Source organism: Psammomys obesus, unplaced genomic scaffold (assembly GCF_907164565.1).
Source record: "Psammomys obesus unplaced genomic scaffold, mPsaObe1.curated_primary_1811, whole genome shotgun sequence".
Classification (NCBI taxonomy): domain Eukaryota; kingdom Metazoa; phylum Chordata; class Mammalia; order Rodentia; family Muridae; genus Psammomys; species Psammomys obesus.
The window spans coordinates 4,641,663-4,659,221 of NW_026590062.1; the positions used below are offsets into that span (position 1 = coordinate 4,641,663).

At 44.9% G+C, this 17,559-nt stretch overlaps 1 protein-coding gene across 1 annotated transcript; it reads right to left on the bottom strand.

The window, feature by feature from the left end:
• Positions 1 to 290: 290 nt before the first annotated feature.
• Positions 291 to 16,632, bottom strand: Rnf10 (ring finger protein 10). Its single transcript, XM_055605950.1, has 16 exons — positions 16,600 to 16,632; positions 15,670 to 15,869; positions 13,940 to 14,030; positions 12,290 to 12,474; positions 12,079 to 12,215; positions 10,906 to 11,066; positions 10,330 to 10,455; positions 9,860 to 10,133; positions 9,521 to 9,654; positions 7,747 to 7,864; positions 7,431 to 7,532; positions 6,366 to 6,521; positions 5,104 to 5,204; positions 1,936 to 1,993; positions 1,698 to 1,856; positions 291 to 1,119 (listed from the first exon to the last, which is right to left on the bottom strand). Exons 1-16 carry the CDS (start codon positions 16,630 to 16,632, stop codon positions 1,043 to 1,045), a joined length of 2,112 nt encoding a protein of 703 aa, XP_055461925.1. The 3' UTR covers positions 291 to 1,042.
• Between the last annotated feature and the right edge of the window lie 927 nt (positions 16,633 to 17,559).

Below are 17,559 nucleotides of genomic sequence, written 5' to 3' on the forward strand. Positions count from 1 at the left end.
TGGGTGGGGTTGGGTTTGGAGTTTTAAAAGCCCATACCATTCCCAATTAGCTATCTGCCTCCTGCTTGCGGATCAGAGGTAAGCTGCCAGCTGCTTCTCTAGTACCTGTTACTTACTGCCATGCTCCCCGTGATGGTTATGGACTCAGTCTATGCCTCCATTAAACCAGTCACTTAAAAGAAGCTTGCGGTCAGGAGCTGGAGAGATGGCTCAGAGGTTAGGAGCACTGCTTTATCTTTCAGAGGACCTGGGTTCAATTCCTAGCACACACATGGAGGCTCACAAACAAATGTAACTCCACACAGATTTATTTGCAGACAAAATACCCAGAGCTTCTGTGGTAAAGGTTATAAGCTTCTTTACACAGAGTCAACAGGTGCAACCCCTCCTCACATGTACGTGCCAAGTGTAGGTGACCTGGTCTCACTGCCAGCTGAAATCTAGCCATAGCACAGCCAATTACCAGAAGAAAAACTTCCTTTTTGTTGTTATTGTTGGCTTTTTTCTACTATAGCCACCCAGGCTGGCCTTGAGCTCACAGTAGTTCCCTAAGCCTAGGTGTTGGTGGTCAATTTCAGTTTAAACTGGATATCCTCAATCTGCTTACTCCTAACCCTCTGTATTTGACAAGGAGAACTTGACAGTTGATAAAATTATGCTGGTAAGACAGGAAGCCCAAACACATGGTGCCTCACAGAGCACACTGCTGTACCATCTGAGCTGCTCCAAAAAACATTGGAGGAACTACTCAAGCTCACTTTGGGTTGAGAAAATTAACATCTGAATCAAAAAGACTATAAATGAGCTATGCTTGTCAGGAAGGCTACTCTTGTGAGTGTCAATACTTTATTTTGGTGTAAAGACGGGAAGCTGGAAAATACACTGTATTTAAAATTTTCTTGGTTCCCCCTCACATTGTGGAAACCCCCTCCCCCCGCCCCAAGCTAATCAATCTGTTCAAACTCAAATACTTAAAAATTACAGCAGCAAAACAAAAGCACAGAAAAGAAAAGAGATGGAGTCGGTGCCTGGGCGAGTAGTGTCACTTGGTGTGGACGACCGAGGTGCTGAACAGGAGCTTCTGCTTCTGCCTCTTCCTTTTCTTCCCTCCCTTGTCTTCTGAGGGGAAACAGCGAGAGTGCACTTAGCTTGCCCTGCCACCCGCGTTCTCACAGCAGGCTCTGGGATCACACTGCCACCCCATATCCCTGCCGAATGAGCACATGGCTCTGAGGTTCAGGCCTACAACTGCCCTGACCTGCTCGTGATTTTGCAGTGTACAGGTTGGAGGTGGCCCAGTGGTTAAGAAACACTTGTTGCTCTTACAGAGCAGGTTTGATTCCTAGCACCCACAAGGTGGCTCCCAACCATCTGTATGCAACTTCACTTCCACGAGATTTAATCTCCTCTTTGACCTCCACAGGCACTAGGCATGCACATGGTACACATACATACATGTAGGCAAAACACTCATAATCATACACGTAAGAATTCCTCATGATCCCACTTCTGGACCTCAAGAACTAACCTGGGATGGGACTAAGTCCTGTGTGGCATGTGTAGACACTTAAAATGCTGAAGACAAGAGATGAGAAAGACTCAAGAGACTAACCAACCACTGCTACCTGCCACCAACACAGGCAGGAACGGCAGTGTGTGGCTAAGCCTGAGCTCTGCGAGGAGTTTCCTGTCCTTACCAGAAAGGGGGTCTGAAGTAGCTGGTGTGTCCAGTTTCATGAAGGCTGCTTCGATAGCTTGGCTGAAGGAATTTTGGAAACTGGGCACAGGAACACGGTCAGAATTATCACTCTCTCCATCACTGTCCACAGGGGCAGGAGGAACCAAGCTATTCTCATCTAAAAAGACATGTTAAAATTCTAGAGCTTTTATTGACAGGGTCAAGTCCAAATTTGCCCTCTTCTGCCCGGCTCTCACCTTTCTTTGGAGCAGTTTTGGGCCACACATCTGCTTTTGCCTTCCCAACCCTCAGCATCTGTCAAGCAGGGACAGAGGAAGAATTAAATGTCTGACCAAATGTCCTTGCCACACACCTACCTTTGTAAGACTGGTGGCCCCTCTCTACAGTTTGTCTTGTCTTCTCTATACCCTAATGAGACAGCAGTGTAGCCCAAGGGACTTTACTCCTTAGGAAATAGGTTAAGAACATCAATGATAGCACAAGAGGTTCTTATTCCGTCTTGAATTAGGAATATTTTTTCTGATATACTTTCCTGTCTGTCTTGAGGCACCTAATAAACCTGAACTGGTTATGGTAGTTCACACCTATAACTGTAGTATTTGGGAGTCTGAGGCATGAGGATTACTCATAATTTAAAACCAGACAGGACTGCCTGTGTTTCAGACTAGTATGGGGGATAGAGACCATGTCTCAAAAAAAACAAACAAAAAATAATAACACTTAGCTGTCCTGGAACTCATTACATAGACCAGGCTGGCCTCGAATCTGCCCGTCTCGATTCCTGAGTGCTGGGATTAAAGGTATTTGCTACCACACTCAGCCTACCTCCAAAAGGCCACAGAGACTGAGCCCCTACTCTGGAACAGCCCACTAGTGTTTTTAACCTTTTGGTTTACTTTTCAATATCCCCTCTGCCTCAACTATCACCTTTTAGTGCAACTATAGACCAGTTATTTCTTGCATATATAGCAAATCTGAACAGTCCCTCTGCCTTCAAGGAACTGTCTTTTATTTCACACAGTCAATGCCAGCTTTCTGTGGTCCATTATAAGTCTCATCTGCCAAATAGGCCATGTACCTCCTAGCAGGATCTATTCTTTCTTATTTTGTCCTGGGAAGGTCTGAATTTGTGCTGGGGTCTCAGGCATGGACTCACACAACCTTTATCATTTTTCACTGTGGTAGTCTTCTTGGAGTCTTACGATTTTAAGTCTGAATACTCCTGACATGGTGCTGGGATTCAAACCCAAGGCTGGCCTCTTAGTTTTGAAAGACAATTCAAATGCATTAGCAGTATTTATTCTCCAAGAAATATTTCAGGTATCTGATCTGAAACTAGTCATGAGGAAACAGCCAGACAAATTCAAGCTATGGGCAAGGAGTGGCGGTGCACACCTGCAATGTCAGCAGGCAGGAGGCTGAGGCTTGAGGATCTGAGTTCAAAGCCAACCTGAGCTACATGGCAAAACTAGTCAACTGTCCTAGATGTTTCAAAAACCATTCATTCAAGGGGAACATGAACTGTTACAGCCCAAAAGAGACTGAAGACCCATAACAACTAGATATAGTAAAGACTGAGCGTATCTTGAATTGAGAATGATGAAGGACACTGAAACAAGCAGGGAGAGAGAAACAGCCTCAGAATAGACATGGTAGCACCCGTATCTACTGGATGTGAGAACGGTGGTTCTGAGAAGATACTGATGTCCTAAACGCCTCTACTAGGTACAGAGTGAACGTGATCGTGATGCCTGCAACGCTCTACATAGGGTAGAGAAAGCCCCTGGCTCATGCCTGTGATCCCAGTACAGAGTGCTGAAGCAGGAGGGGCAGGCTGAGTTACACTATGAGTTTCAGGGCAGCCTGCACTCTTGTGCGAGACCTTCTGAACCCACCACCACAGCAGAGAGGAGGGGGAAACGAAAAGCAAAAAAAAAAACAAAAAACAAACAAACAAAACCCAAACAAACAGAATTTGTGAGTCCGGGTAAAATGTCCATGATCCTATTCTTTTAGTTTTTCAAAATTACAAATGGAAGGAAAAGAAGCAGTGGCAGTTAAAAGGCTCCAACAACTTAGCTGACCCACCATCAGACCAGAGGCAGGGAGCTCAAAGTTCAATGTCATTCTTGCTACACAGCTTGTCTGAGTGAGATCCTGTCTAAAGCAAGCACATAAAGCATATACCAATAACCCCAGCACCAAAGAGGCCATGACAGGAAGACACAAATTCAAAACCAGTTTGGTCTGACCCTACACCAATGCTTAATTCCCCATTATGCTGCAGCACAAACTTCCGGCTGCATGTGAGAAAAACCCATTATCAAGTGCAGTCTCGAACTTCTTTTTCCTTTTAAACGTGTGCTCATAACCATTTTCTTCTTTACTTTCGGCACAGTAGTCAGTAGCATGAGGCATCAAATGTATTGTTTACTTACTTTCCACTCAGGGGTTTATCAGATGTAGTCTTATTGTGAGCTGAGAAGCATTTAGAGCAGTGGTTCTCACCCTTCCTAATGCTGCAATCTTTTTAATACAGTTCATAAAACTCACAACCATAAAATTATTTTCATTGCCACTACATAACTAATTTTGCTGCTATTATGAATTGTAAATATCTGTATTTTCTGGTAGTCTTAGGCGACTCACAGGTTGAGAACTACTGCTCTAGACTCTAAAAGCACTACTGAAGGGCTTTTGTTGTTGTTTTGTTTTTTCTAGACAGGGTTTCTCTGTGTAGTCTTGGCTGTCCTGGACTTGCTCTGTAGAACAGGCTGGCTTCGAACTCAAGAGATCCACCTGCCACTTCCTGAGTGCTAGATCAAAGGTATGCACCACCACACCCAGCTTAAAGTTTCTAAGCACTGGCTTTTTGTATGGGTGCTTGAAAAGCTGGCCACCCACCTGCCTCTTTATTTGAGTACAGGTGTACCCAAATGTTTGCTTCTTGTCTTCCCTACCTGACTACCAAGAATGTGGTTTGGGCTAGTTACAAGGTAACCAGGATGACTTTTCCCTCTCAAGATGTAAAGGAATAATTTATTCTACATTTACAAATACTACCTACATCCAAGGTCCTAGACCCAATTGAAATTTACTGATGCATCCCCTTACCTAGAATACTGTCCACTTTGTAAAAATGTAATGCTCTTAAATAGTTAAACTTGGATTCTCAACCACTTCCAAGAATTCTGCTCTGAGTAAGTCTCCTGGCATCATGCACCTCAGAGCAAAGCAAGTTGCCCTCAGCCACTCCTTGTTGCCTAATGCTCCACTGGACAACACGCTCTCACCCAGCAGGTGCTCTGTCCAGCTGTACTAGGCTGAGGCCACCAATCCCTTGGAAGAGATTCCCAGACAAGTAGCAGAGCTCCTGTGAGCTGCTTCACAAGCAAAGGATTTACCTGAGCAAAGGAAAGGAAGGGAGAGTCTTCTTCCAGACTCCCAACGCAGAAGGAGGGACTGCCCTGACTGGCAGTGGGTGACAGAGGGGTCAGCATAAAGTCTGAAAGGGAATCAGAGACCTGATTACATGAGTCAAGTTCCAAAGAATGAGCATCCTTTTAAGAAATAACCATGAAAGTCAGGCACATGTCTGTGACCCTACAACGCAGGAGGCTAAGACAGGGGATGTTTGATATCAGCTCTGGTAATACAGTCAGTTCCAGACCAGCTTCGAATCAGAGTCAGACCTTGTCTCAGAGAAGGAGGGAGATAGTTAATTAACTGAGTTAGGTATGGATAACTGCCATAATTTCCCCATAAAACAAAAAGTAAACCTTGATTCTAATGTTAATTCTGCCATGTTCTTATACAAGAATGCCGACATTACCTACACCAGTGAACACAGAAAAGAGCTTTTTGTCAGTTACTGTTAACACTAGATGCACTCACAGCAAGACAGCCTTTTCCACAGGAAATATTATACTTCCCACAAAGGCTGGCTCTCAAGCTAGTATGGCTCATGACTGTACTGAGTTCAAAGCCAGTCAGGCCTATATAATAGACTGTCTCAAAAATTAAAGACAAAAAGGTTATCTAGCAGCTAGGTGTGGTAGCACACACCTTTGATTCCAGCACTTTGAAGGCAGAGGTATGTGGAGCTCTATAAGTTCAAGGCCAGCCTGGTGTACAAAGAGAGTTTCAGGACAGCCAGGTCTACACAGAGAAACCCTGAAACCCTGTCTCAAAAAAACAACCCACAGAACAGAACAGATGGGTCAGAAAAGCAATGTGGGTTTTACTTTCCTATTTGGTGAGTTGCTCTGAGGTACCAAGAAGCTTCGAGGTCTTAAGTTAGCACAAGCAATGGAAGGGGTAACCAAACAATAAGAACTTAATGCACCTTAGGAAGTTTTTTTCACTTAAATACTGCATTATGCCAAGTTAGTCAGAGTTGTAAATTCAGACACCAGGAGCCTGCAGAGTTGGCTCAGTGCTTAAAGACTTGGGTTTGGTTCCCAGCATCTACAAGGTGGCTGACAACCACCCATAATTCCAGTGCATTCCAGGAGAATGCACACCCTTTTCTGATGTGTAGGGGCACCAGGGATGCATGTGGTACACATATGTACATACAGGCAAACAGTCATAAACATAAAACTTAAAATTACATCAAACTAGAGCTCTGGCCAGTGGCAGAATTCATTAAACACCCACTATTTACCTGCATGGGAACCTGGACTTCTGCTAAGAGGAGAAAGGGAGAGGGCCCCATGGCCCTCAGTGCTGGTGGGACCCAAAGCAGAATCAGAAGAGCAGGTGTAGGAATTGAAGGCAGGAAACTGCTGAAGGTTCTCTAGGGGAATGTGGACTTCAGGATCTGCAAAGCAAAGGCAAGGATAGGCCCATTTACTCAACTGTTCACATTTTCTCTAAGAGGGCTCCAAGGGCCTGGAAGATGAAAACAATTATCAATCTATGTCAGTGCTTTACCATACAATAATCCATGCTAGTGTAATCCAGATTCAGGAGGCTGAAGCAGTAAGGACATGCTTAAGGTCATCCCTAGGCTATATAAGCCAGGACCCCCTGGATGTGGTACAAACATATAAACTTCAGCACTGAGGAGGCAGCCTAGCTCAGGGTCATTCAGGCCTACACAGTGAGTAACAGGCTACAGTGAGCTGTTCTCTCAAACAACTCTTCTTGAGACATCTGTTTTCTCAAAGTTTAGGGTATGTGTCAGCCACAGAGTTCTAGAAGCCCAAGCACACACGTGCTCTACTTTAACAAACTAGGTTTGCCATAATAAATGAAAGAGCACTAGGCCTTTCCCAGCACTCAAGTCCTTGTTTACTTTCCCTGCCAGATCTGTCTCCTCATGCAGCCCAGGGTGGGTATGTGCTATGAAGCCCAGAATGGCCTTGAACTCAGCATCCTCCAACTCAAATGTACAGTCTGAGTCAGGAGAGCCAGCTCTAGCCCTAGTGTTCTAGTGGATATCCTGGCTCTCAGTCACACACAGCACACTGTGAGTGCTGCCTTTCAACAGTCTTGGGTCATGTCTAAGGTGGGCCAGCACTTCGAGCAACACTCTAATTCCCCACCATGGAAGAGATCTGTCACCCACCATGCCGTGGTGCATTTCATCATCACCTTTACCACATTACTCACAGGAAGAATTTAAGAAAACAAATGGCAGAACATAAGCAAGCAGCCTGGCTTCTGGGCAAGGTACCACATAGGCACACACAGCAAAGCTGAGCAAACATTAGAGCTTTGAACTTACACCTGCCCTGTCTCTTGTTCTCCTCCATTTCAATTCTGCGCTCTCGGCGACGCTCCTCTCGAGCCTTCTTTTGGCGCTGTCGCTTCCTTTTCTCAATGTCATCTGTGAGTCAGTCAAGTTTTAAGAAAGACAGATCACCGCTATTAACTCTTCCTAGATGGTTAGTGGCTAACCCTAACTCTTCCTAGATGGTTAGTGGCTAACCCGGTGGGGCAGCCAGACTACATGAATGCATCAAGGGTTTTTGGATACAGCTCAAGACCCCTTCCCACACTGGGTTCCCGGTACAAAGAGAAGCAAATCAGGGCTTTCTCACCTGAGAACATTTCTAGGGTTTCCTTAGAGACCACAGGAGGCTGCAGAGCCAGTTCACAAATGCTGAACTCACAGGTGAGAGGCAAGTGAGAGAGATACCTATGACGCTGTCGAACATCCTGCATTGGGAACAGAACCAATGATCACCTCCTCTTGAGAGCAAGGGATCCCGACCCAGAATTCCAACAGCACATACACTCAGCACTGTTCTAAAGAAACAGGGTCACTATCAGTGCTCTTTCGAAAGCCAGACACTATGGGTAGCCTCCAGTGAAAATATCTATCAACTTCAGTGAGTACATTAAGCCTGGTAACAAAATGACCTAAAGCTGACCACTATTTCTAATAGTCTAGGGCCCACAATCAGACAGAGAACAGGGAAAAGCAAAGTACTCGTTGACAACGAAACACAGAACAGCCTGGAGCTGGGATGCACTAACAGAGGCACTGATGCTATAGGAAGGAAAAGGGGAAGGTAAAGCAGATGCATAGCCCCACTGCAGGCTGTTTGGCCTGCAATACTGGAAACCAGAACCTGTTAAACTTAAGCTTCTATTCTTTTTCTGCATTTATCATGCAAAGTTGATGACACCCAAGGGTCTTTAATTCTGTAACCAACAGGCATATTTACTGATTGGCAAAAATTTACATATGTAAATCACCAGATCATAAGGCAAGGGTATTTCCAAACTAAAAACACATTTTTCATGCCTAGCTGAAACCTAGTTAGCTGTAACCTAGCTGAAAGCCACCAAGTTTTGAACATTTCTTTCAAACAGTAAGAGGAGGAGAAAACACAGTGTGTAGTGGTGCATACTTTTGATCCTAGAGCTCAGCCACCCTAATCCGAACAGCTAGTTCTAGGAGAGCCAGGGCTATATCCCGAGATCTTGTCTCAGAAAATAAATGAAAACAAATTTAAGAATGCCGGAACAAGAACAAACTTACTTTGGAATGAAAAAGAAGACATCAACAAATGACCATGAAGAGAAGGGCAGTATAAACTGACATTGAACACCAGCACAGGCAGGAGGCATGCATCCTCTCTCTTTGTGATCAGTGGTGTATTATTTACAGGCCTGAAAAAAGCTGTGCTTAACCCTGGGGCTAAGTGTAAATGTTTCTTAAATTGATCCTTTCTGGGGTACAAGTAACACTTGTATATATCATGTCTGTATATATCTGAACCAAGTTATGTGCAGAGGTTTCTAATAACTATATCTACAAAAATTTACAATTAAAACAATTTTACATGAAAAAATTAAAAATGTACTGCACCATTACCAACAAAAAAGATTAAAAATAAGGCTAGATGTGTGGAGGTATGGCTCAGTGACAGTATCTGTGCCTGGCATGCACACAGCCTTGGGTGGGGCTGCTACCCAGGGCTACAGTAAGCTTTAAAAATAAAATAAAAACAAACCCAAGCACTTTTGAGGTGAAAGTAGGATTCAGGCATCCTTGGCTACATATATGGCCTAGGTTACATAACAGAGTATCTCAAAAAAAAAAAAACAAAGAATAGTCAAGGCCGGTGGTGTACATCTTTAATCCCAGCACTTGGAGGCAGGGGTAGGTGAATCTGCATTTGAGGCCAGCCTGGTCTACCCAGCAAGTGTTAGAACAGGGCTACATAAAAGAGACCTTGCCTCAAAAACAAACAAATAAATGAACCACAACAACTCAGCACAGTAAGGGCCTAAAGGCTAGTAGCCTTACTGTGGTGAGGCCCGACCTCAGACACATGTTGCCTTTTGCTCTACACAAAGCCTCACCTCAGACATGGAGTACCCAGCAATCTCTACCACGGTTGCTGAGATCTTCTCCGGGCTCTGCTCCAGGCTGCCATACTCCCGAACAAGGCAGCGCACATTGACAGGGTGCAGGAACATGTGCTGTCCATCCTCCGCTAAAGACAAGAGCTCTATCACACAGGCCTCTGCCAGCCTTCAGCACTGACCTCCCTCAGCTAGGCATGCCACCCACTTGCTGCTGGAAAGCAGTGAGCTGACCCCCAGGATCTAGCAAAGACACCCCACCCTGTTCAAAGTACCAGGCCATCCATCCCCTTCAAATACCTGTTAGGCAACCCAGCCCTCCTCCTGCGGCCTCACCTTGGTAGAAGTAGTAACAAGGGGAGCTGCTCAGCTGTGTGAAGCCGGACTTAGTGCTGGGGTCCTCCACAACGGAGTCAGGACAAGTGGTCCCCTCCCCAAGGCTGTCATCTGCTACCTCTGACTCCTCACAGGCTTCAGGCAACCCCTCAGGCTCTGGCTCAGAAACTGCTTCCTCCTCTTCTACCAAAGGGAGAGGGAAAGGACGAGGCGAGTCCAGAGAACAAACTTGTGCAGTTTCTTCATCAAAAGCAGACAGATACTCTAGTACTCCCTGTTGGAACAAACCCCAGGTCAACAGAAAGTACTGTCCTGTCCCATGAAATGATGTTCATCTGAGTTCTCCTGTTCTTACCACCCCTGGGAAGGCTGACACATATCGTCATAGGAGCACAGACAAGTCACCATGTCTTCTACATTATCAGCAGGCGCTCAGAGCGGAGTCACTTTGTTTTAGGAGGCACACTAACCTTCCTGGGTGGGAAAACAGACTCCTTTGGCAGAGGAGCCATCAGCACCAGTTGTTCCAGAGCTGCCACAACACCAGGGACCTCCCCTCTGCCTCCAGCCACTCCTGACAAAGCCTCTTCCCGAACCTAAGGTCACCAGAAACAAAGACCAGAAACACACTCATTTTGAAGGACAAACAGTGATTCTCATGGCTCAACCTTTAAAATCCCTGTTGCAGAGGATACAGGAGCTACTGAATTCTTTCCTTGGCTAAATCTACTTACTCCAAAATCTTCAACAAGAGTTGCTAAAGCCTGGTGGGCAAACCATAATGCTCTCCCCACAATGTCTCTCAAAACACCTCAAAAACTCTAGTATTTTCCTAGTCAAGCAAAAATAATAATAATAATAATAATAATTTTGCTTTCTTATTAACTAAGAACACAGCTCAAATAGAAAGCCCATCGTTACAGTGAGTTAAATAATCATTCTGAGCATTACTTTTAGCTCCAGAAAGTCTGAAAGCTCTCTAAGCCATCCCTTTCTATTACCACTTGGATGGCCTTTCAGCCACTCCCTGGAGCTGAGGTACTTACCTTGACCTCCTGAATAGCAGCCTCAATAAAGCAGGACTCGGGAGTGTGCTTCTCCTCTGCCAGCTGCTGCTCCAGGGCTATTCTCTCCTCCAGAACTATGCGGTGCAGCACCTGCTCCTTAGAGGCCAGCAGCAGCTTGGAGTACTGGCTGTGCTGCTCATCTACAAGAAAGCGGAGGGTCAGACAGCTCAGAGGAGTGCTGTACGGCAACACAAACTGTCTCACACACACTTTTTCTGCCCTAGGCAAAGCATGGGACTAACAGTATAACTTCCTGGAAACGTAATTCAAAAAGCCTAAGCGACCAGAAAAAGAAACCACAGTCTAATGTTTACTAATTAGAACACTGCATCATTCAGTGTTAACCAATTAATAGGTCTAACCATAAGGAAATGGTTAGGAAGATGGTTTTCTAAGAATGAGGCACTGGTGATAGGGGCAAGCATCATAACATGCACCTGTTGTATTTTCTTGTTTTTAAAAACTAAATAGGGGAGCCGGGAGTGGTGACACACACCTTTATTCCCAGAGCTTGGGAGGAAGAGACGGGTGGATCTCTCTAAGTTAAAAAAGGCCAGCCTGTGCCTACAAAGCAGGTTACAGGACAGCCAGGACTACATAGAGAACCCCTGTCTCAAATTAAAAGAGAACAAAAAACAAAACAACCAACAACAACAGATGCCAAATCAGCATATCCAATCCCAATCTTAGACTAGTACGAGTAAACAGAAGCAGCCTAACATTTTAGGGGTACCTTCAGGAAAAAGGATCATAGATGATTTATTTCCTTATTTCCTTCCCCAATACTTTGTTTTTTTTTTGAGACAGGGACCCATGAAGTTCAGGCTAACTCCAACCTGCTATGTAGCCAAGGGTGATCTTGAACTTCTGGTCCTCTTGCCTGAGTCTTAGTGCTGGGATTACAGGTGTGTATCTCCATGGCTAGCTCTTCCTTGTATTTCTTTTTTGTCAGTGCTGGGAGTTGGGCCTCCAGCCTTGTGTGTGCTAGGCAGCCACTCTGCCGCTGTGCCACAGCCACTGCTCTTGCTTTGAGACAAGTTCTCATTATGCAGCTAGGCTAAAACTGGCTGAGGCAAGGGACAAATTCTGACACCACCAAGATGCACACAGTATTCCTTAGGGTTATGCACCCTCTAAATTACTCATGCTCACCTCCTAGATGAATAGGGTGGTCTACATTCATCCACTTGGACTTAGGCAAGGCCACCAAAACTCCTTTCTCTCTCTTCATCAGCTGCATTGTAATGGTGTCACCCACAACATACTGGCGCGATTCTGTGGCAACAACACTGTGACAAAGAGACATTTAGATGAAGCTGAGTGAGGAGGCCCAGGGCCTAACCTAACTCTAGGGATCTCTTACCTCTTGAGATCCTTCTTATGCACAGAACTGTAGCAGATGGGACATTTGCTCCAAGTTTTCTCACTGAGTGAAAGATAGTGTAAGATGCATGCCCAGCAGAAAATGTGTCCACAGCGGGTTATCTTGGCTGCAGTAGGTGGATAGAGGCATATTGGGCAAGATGGCACTTCATGGCTACAGATGCGCTGAAACACAACACCACCACACATCACTGCTTTCAGAACTGACTAGTAGGGGTCGACTCTGCGGCTTCAAAAGCCTTCTCCATTCCCACTTAGCGCTCTCTCTGCCTGGTGGTTATTATTTCAACATGCAAGCTTTCAGCTACTGCTCTAGTGCCATGCCTGCCTGCCTACCGGCATGCTCCCCTTCAATTCAACATTTTCTTCTGTAAGTCATGACATCTCATCATAGCACTAGAAAAGAGACTGCTGTTGCAGAGGACCCAGGTTTGGTTCCCAGCACCCAGAAAGTGATTCACAACCCCCTGTAACTCCAGTTCCAGGGAACCCACTGCCATCTTCTGACCTTCACAGGCACCGGGTATGCACACAGTGTACTAGCGAATTTCACTCATACATGTACAATTAAAATATATTTTTTAAAAACCTGTTTAATAATAAGTAAATTAAGAAAGCCACAATAACTGGCTAATCCAACTAATCCAACAGGACAGGTAACAGGAGGCAGGGAAAATGACATAAACCACTAGATCCCATTCACACAATTCTTTTTAAACTTTTTTAAAATTTTATTATTTTTAAATTTTATTTTATGTACATTGGAGTGAAGGTGTCAGACCCCTTGAAACTGGAATTACAGACAGTTGTGAGCTGCCATGTGGGTGCTGGGAATTGAACCCGGGTCCTTTGGAAGAGCAGACAGTGCTCTTAACCACTGAGCCATCTCTCGAGCACCCCATTCTCTCTCTCTCTCTCTCTCTCTCTCACACACACACACACACACACAGAAAGCAGAAAAGTCCACATTTAATTTACTGATAACTTCCAACACAAGTGAAGACCTTCACTTTGTGTGCGTCTCTTTTTTTTTAACCAATGTATATAAAAGTGTTTTTTTCTTATAAGGCATTCTATGCCATTCCTAGATGATTATGTAAATTTTTAAAATAACAGGAGTCCAAATCTTTCAAAATAAAATAACATGGAAAGAAAGTGAGCTTGTTTTCCTGAAAGTAACATCACACACCCTGTCAGGACCATCAAGGAGACACTGAAGTCCTTCACCTCAGCACAAATAAATGCAGCAGAGTGGCTCTGTAGAAAACGCACCTGCCTACTAATGACGTACGACAAGCGGCCACAATGAAGACATGTCCTTGTAACTGAGCTCGGCCTGGTTAGGAGGGTAACCATAGTCCCTCTGACAGACTCTTGGTTACTACCTTCCTTATTGAGGGGTTGGTGGGTCCTTTATTGCTTAGATGGCCTTGGAGAAAAGCCTTCCACATCCCAACTGGTAACAAAATGAATTCCAAGAGGAACGAGGAACTGACCGTAGGGAAATGTGTGCCACAAGGCCAGTCAGAGAACGTATCCAAAGTTCATCAGAACTAACAGCTGCTGTGTCACAGCAGACTTTCTTCAGCTCTCTCCCACTAATGACAGAAAATTTGGCAAAGCTACTCACCACTTGTTCCACAAAGTCCCAGTTGACTAAGGTATCAGGATCAGCAAAATGAGCTGCGTAGTCTTGGTCTTCAGATACCACAAATTGGCAGCTAAAAACAAGGAAGACAGGGTGAGTAGACCGTCTGAATCACCAAGACCTCAGCAGGAATCCCCCACCTCTAAATTCAGATGCTGGCCAGCAGCTATGGCCGCCAGGATGGGGTGGCATGACCCCAAACTTCAGCCTCAGCAGCTCTGCAAGGAGTCCAATCGGAGCAGGCAGACACCCAAATTTACGAACTATTTCCTTTGCTTCCAAACCCAGCCAAGTTCCCTGTTGTTCTCCCATGAACTAAAATTAACCCAGACTAAGACTTCCTCCCTCAACCCTTGGACCCTATGAACATGGCTCATCTTCAAGGCAGTAGAAAGCTGTTCTCAATCACTGAAGAGCAGTCCCCATTAAAGTACACAATGATGCTTTAGTTTATACCCAAGGACGAATCTTATAGCTAATGACTCACAAAAGTGGAAGGGAGAAGTAGGGTCGGCTCTTCTGCCTGTCCCATCTTTATCAGTGCCCAGCAGTGAGTGTTCCTAGAACTGTGGACTGTAACTCTTGGCCTCCACATGTGCAACAGGGGGAGCACAGACACACAAGTAAATGCTGGAATGTTGGCAGTTTAAGAAAATATCCTGTGTCTAACAGGGTGAGCACAGATACACAGGTATGCTAGAATGTTGGCAGTTTAAGAAAATATCCTACTCTTTGCAGAAAACCTGAGTTCAGTTCCCAGCACTCATGTCAGGTGTCTCACAGCTGCCTGTAACTCCAGCTCCTGGGGAACTGAAAGCCTGCTCCCTTCCAACACCAGCATTCATGTGCATATACTCACAAACTCTTGCACACACAATTTAAAATAAAATCTTTGGAAAAACAGCATGCCTTTGTTTTTTTGTTAAATAAAAGTTAAAAATTTATGTATATGGATGTTTTGCCTGCATGTGTCTGGGCACCAGCTGCATATAGTGCCCTCAAAGGCCAAAAGAGGGTGTCAGATGCCCTGAAACTAAAGTTGCAGATGGCTGTGAGCCATGTGGGTGCCAGAAATAGAACCTGAGTCCTCTAGAAGGGAAGCCAGTGCTCCGAACCTCAGAGCCACCTCTTCAGCCCACAGAATGCTTCATACAACCATTTTCTCAAAACTGCCTGGTAACTACAGAAATGCCTTGAGAGAGCCAAGGCATATCTTCCCACTCACAATGGTGGTCCCAGCTCTGAATATCCAGTCCTAGAAACAACCAATACAAGCTGCATAAAGGAAAGAACCCCAGTACTCAAGGGTCAAGTGCACCCTGCGACCCAGAAAAGCCTATCCATTATACCTAAAGGCCAATGCAGACATACTGGCCTGTCCAAAAGGAAGCACACCAGTCCTTCCTCTGCTAAGCTCAGCACATAAACACCAGTCAGGAACTGTTCTTTCTAGTCTCCACCCTTCCTGGACCCACATCTCCTCCCAGTGCACCGTGAGGCAGGGCTTCCTAGTCCAGAAGTCCAGCAAGCACTGTGCTCTCCTGTACTGAAAATACTCATTTATTAAAAAAAAAAAAAAAAAAACAGGAAAGAAAAAAACACCAACTTCTTTGTGTTTCTCCCCCATAATAATTTAGAGGAAGCATTCTTCCAGAATTTCAACTATCCAAAAAGGTTAATTTTATTTTTGCCCTAGAAGATGAAATACTCACTTGGCCTGTAAAAAAAGTTCCTTGTTAAAAGGCTTATGTCCCCACTTGTTTCTTTTTCCCCAGCTGCCATGTCCACTGCCTTCAAAGTGACCTGTCTGGCCACGGGGTTCAAAGGTGAAATTTAACAAGTGGTTCAGGTTGATCTTCTTAGGGCCAGAGAACTGGGCAGGGCTAAACTCTGCCCGCTGCGCCTCTGCTACCTAGAAAGAATGACAACATTTTAGATTAAAAGAATTACAATCTAAATACAATCTAATACAGCAAAATTAGCACAACCCCACCTTCCACATGGATGAAAACATTGAAACACTTGCTTAACTGCTTACCTAAGATGTGTAAGGAAGTGAAGAGAGAAAAATGCCTTTGGCATCCCCCTACACTGTCCAGTCTGCTCTGCTAAGTGGCCATCAGCTATTCAATGACAAAGCCCTACAGTCTTCTCTAGTCATCTAGAAGCACAAAGAGGTGCTTGCTGAGTCAATCTTGCCATAGTCCCCCATTCTTCTATTGGTGGTATGTAGGACTGGACAACACAGAGTCTTAGGAATACTAGGCAAGCATTGACCTCTAAGTCAAACCCACAACCCACAATTTCTGGCCCCACCCACTTTCTCCAGTTTCAGGGATCCACACCCTCTTCTGACCTCACTACACATGTGTATATCAGGCACATGTGTGATATTTATTCAGACATGTAAGAAAAACACATGTGGAAGAATTTTAATTCAGAACATGGCTGCTCTGGTAAGAGATCACATCCAAAGACCTTCTAGGTCTGTGTGATCTGGCTAGATACAGACATGCCTTTAACCCAGGAGACAGAAGCAAGCAGATCTGAGTTCAAGGCCAGCCTGGTCTACAGAGAAAGTATCAGGTAAAGAAAAGCTTAGGTCCAGACATGGTGGTACACAACTTTAATCCCCAACTAACCGGTAAAGTTAGCTGGTAGAAGGAATCACCCATGTTTGAAAGTGATGTCTAGTTGAGTGACAGAAAAAGTGACAAATCAGAGAAAGATACTTAAGAGACACTGAGAAAGGAGGCAGTTTTACAGAGAGACTGAATGAGAGAACAAGCTAGACACAAGTGAAGGACAGAACAAACCAGATTAGAGCAGGTTGCTGAAGTTAGAGGCCAAGCAGAGCATTCAGAGGAAAAGAGAAAAGCCAGATTGAATAAATTAAATGGGAGAGGAGTTTGAGCCAGAACAGCTGAGTTGAGCCAGCCAGCTATGAGCTCAGAAAGAACAAGAAACGTGAGCATATTAAGCAGTAAGTCTCAGATAAGCCTCAGAGGCTGAAAACATTCTAGGCCTAAATTAGATTATATGGAGGCTAGAAGCTTCCACAACTAGGCCTAGGTTAGCGGACAGAAGCAGTAAGCCTCAGAGACAACAGGCGAATAAAATAGGCGAATAAAAGTTCCTTTTACAAACACTCATATAAAAACAAATCCCTACAAAAAGGAAGGGAGGAAGGGAAGGAGGGAGAGAAGGAGGAGGGAAGGAAGACCGATCGATCGATCTATCGATGCCCAGGGGCTGGAGAGATGGCTCTAGTGGTCAAGAGCACCTGTTGCTCTTTCAGAGGACCCCTGTTCCCAGTATCCACATGGTGGATTACAACCATCAGTTCCAGGGAATCTGACACCTTCTGATAAACATACAAACATGCAGGCAAAACCCTCATATACAAATAAAATAAGTCTCTTGAGAGTCTCTCTTATGTATTAACCTAGCTGGTCCAATTTCTAACCGCCTTCCAGGACACTGACCTCTCAGCTGCTCTCGAGAGCTGGTCTTCCAATTAGCATGTCTTCACACACTCACTCCTATGGATGTACATATCTTCTAGGCTGTGTTGTTTGGTACAGCAGCTACTAAGTACATAC

Excerpts from the sequence above, each read along its gene's own strand:
- Rnf10 (XM_055605950.1), bottom strand. The coding sequence starts at position 16,632 with ATGGGTGATTCCTTCTACCAGCTAACTTTACCG. Across the intron at positions 12,475-13,939 it reads GGGACTTTGTGGAACAAGTG|CGCATCTGTAGCCATGAAGT; the intron begins GTGAGTAGCTTT and ends GTTGTGTTTCAG. Across the intron at positions 11,067-12,078 it reads CCACCCTATTCATCTAGGAG|ATGAGCAGCACAGCCAGTAC; the intron begins GTGAGCATGAGT and ends GCTTTCTTGTAG.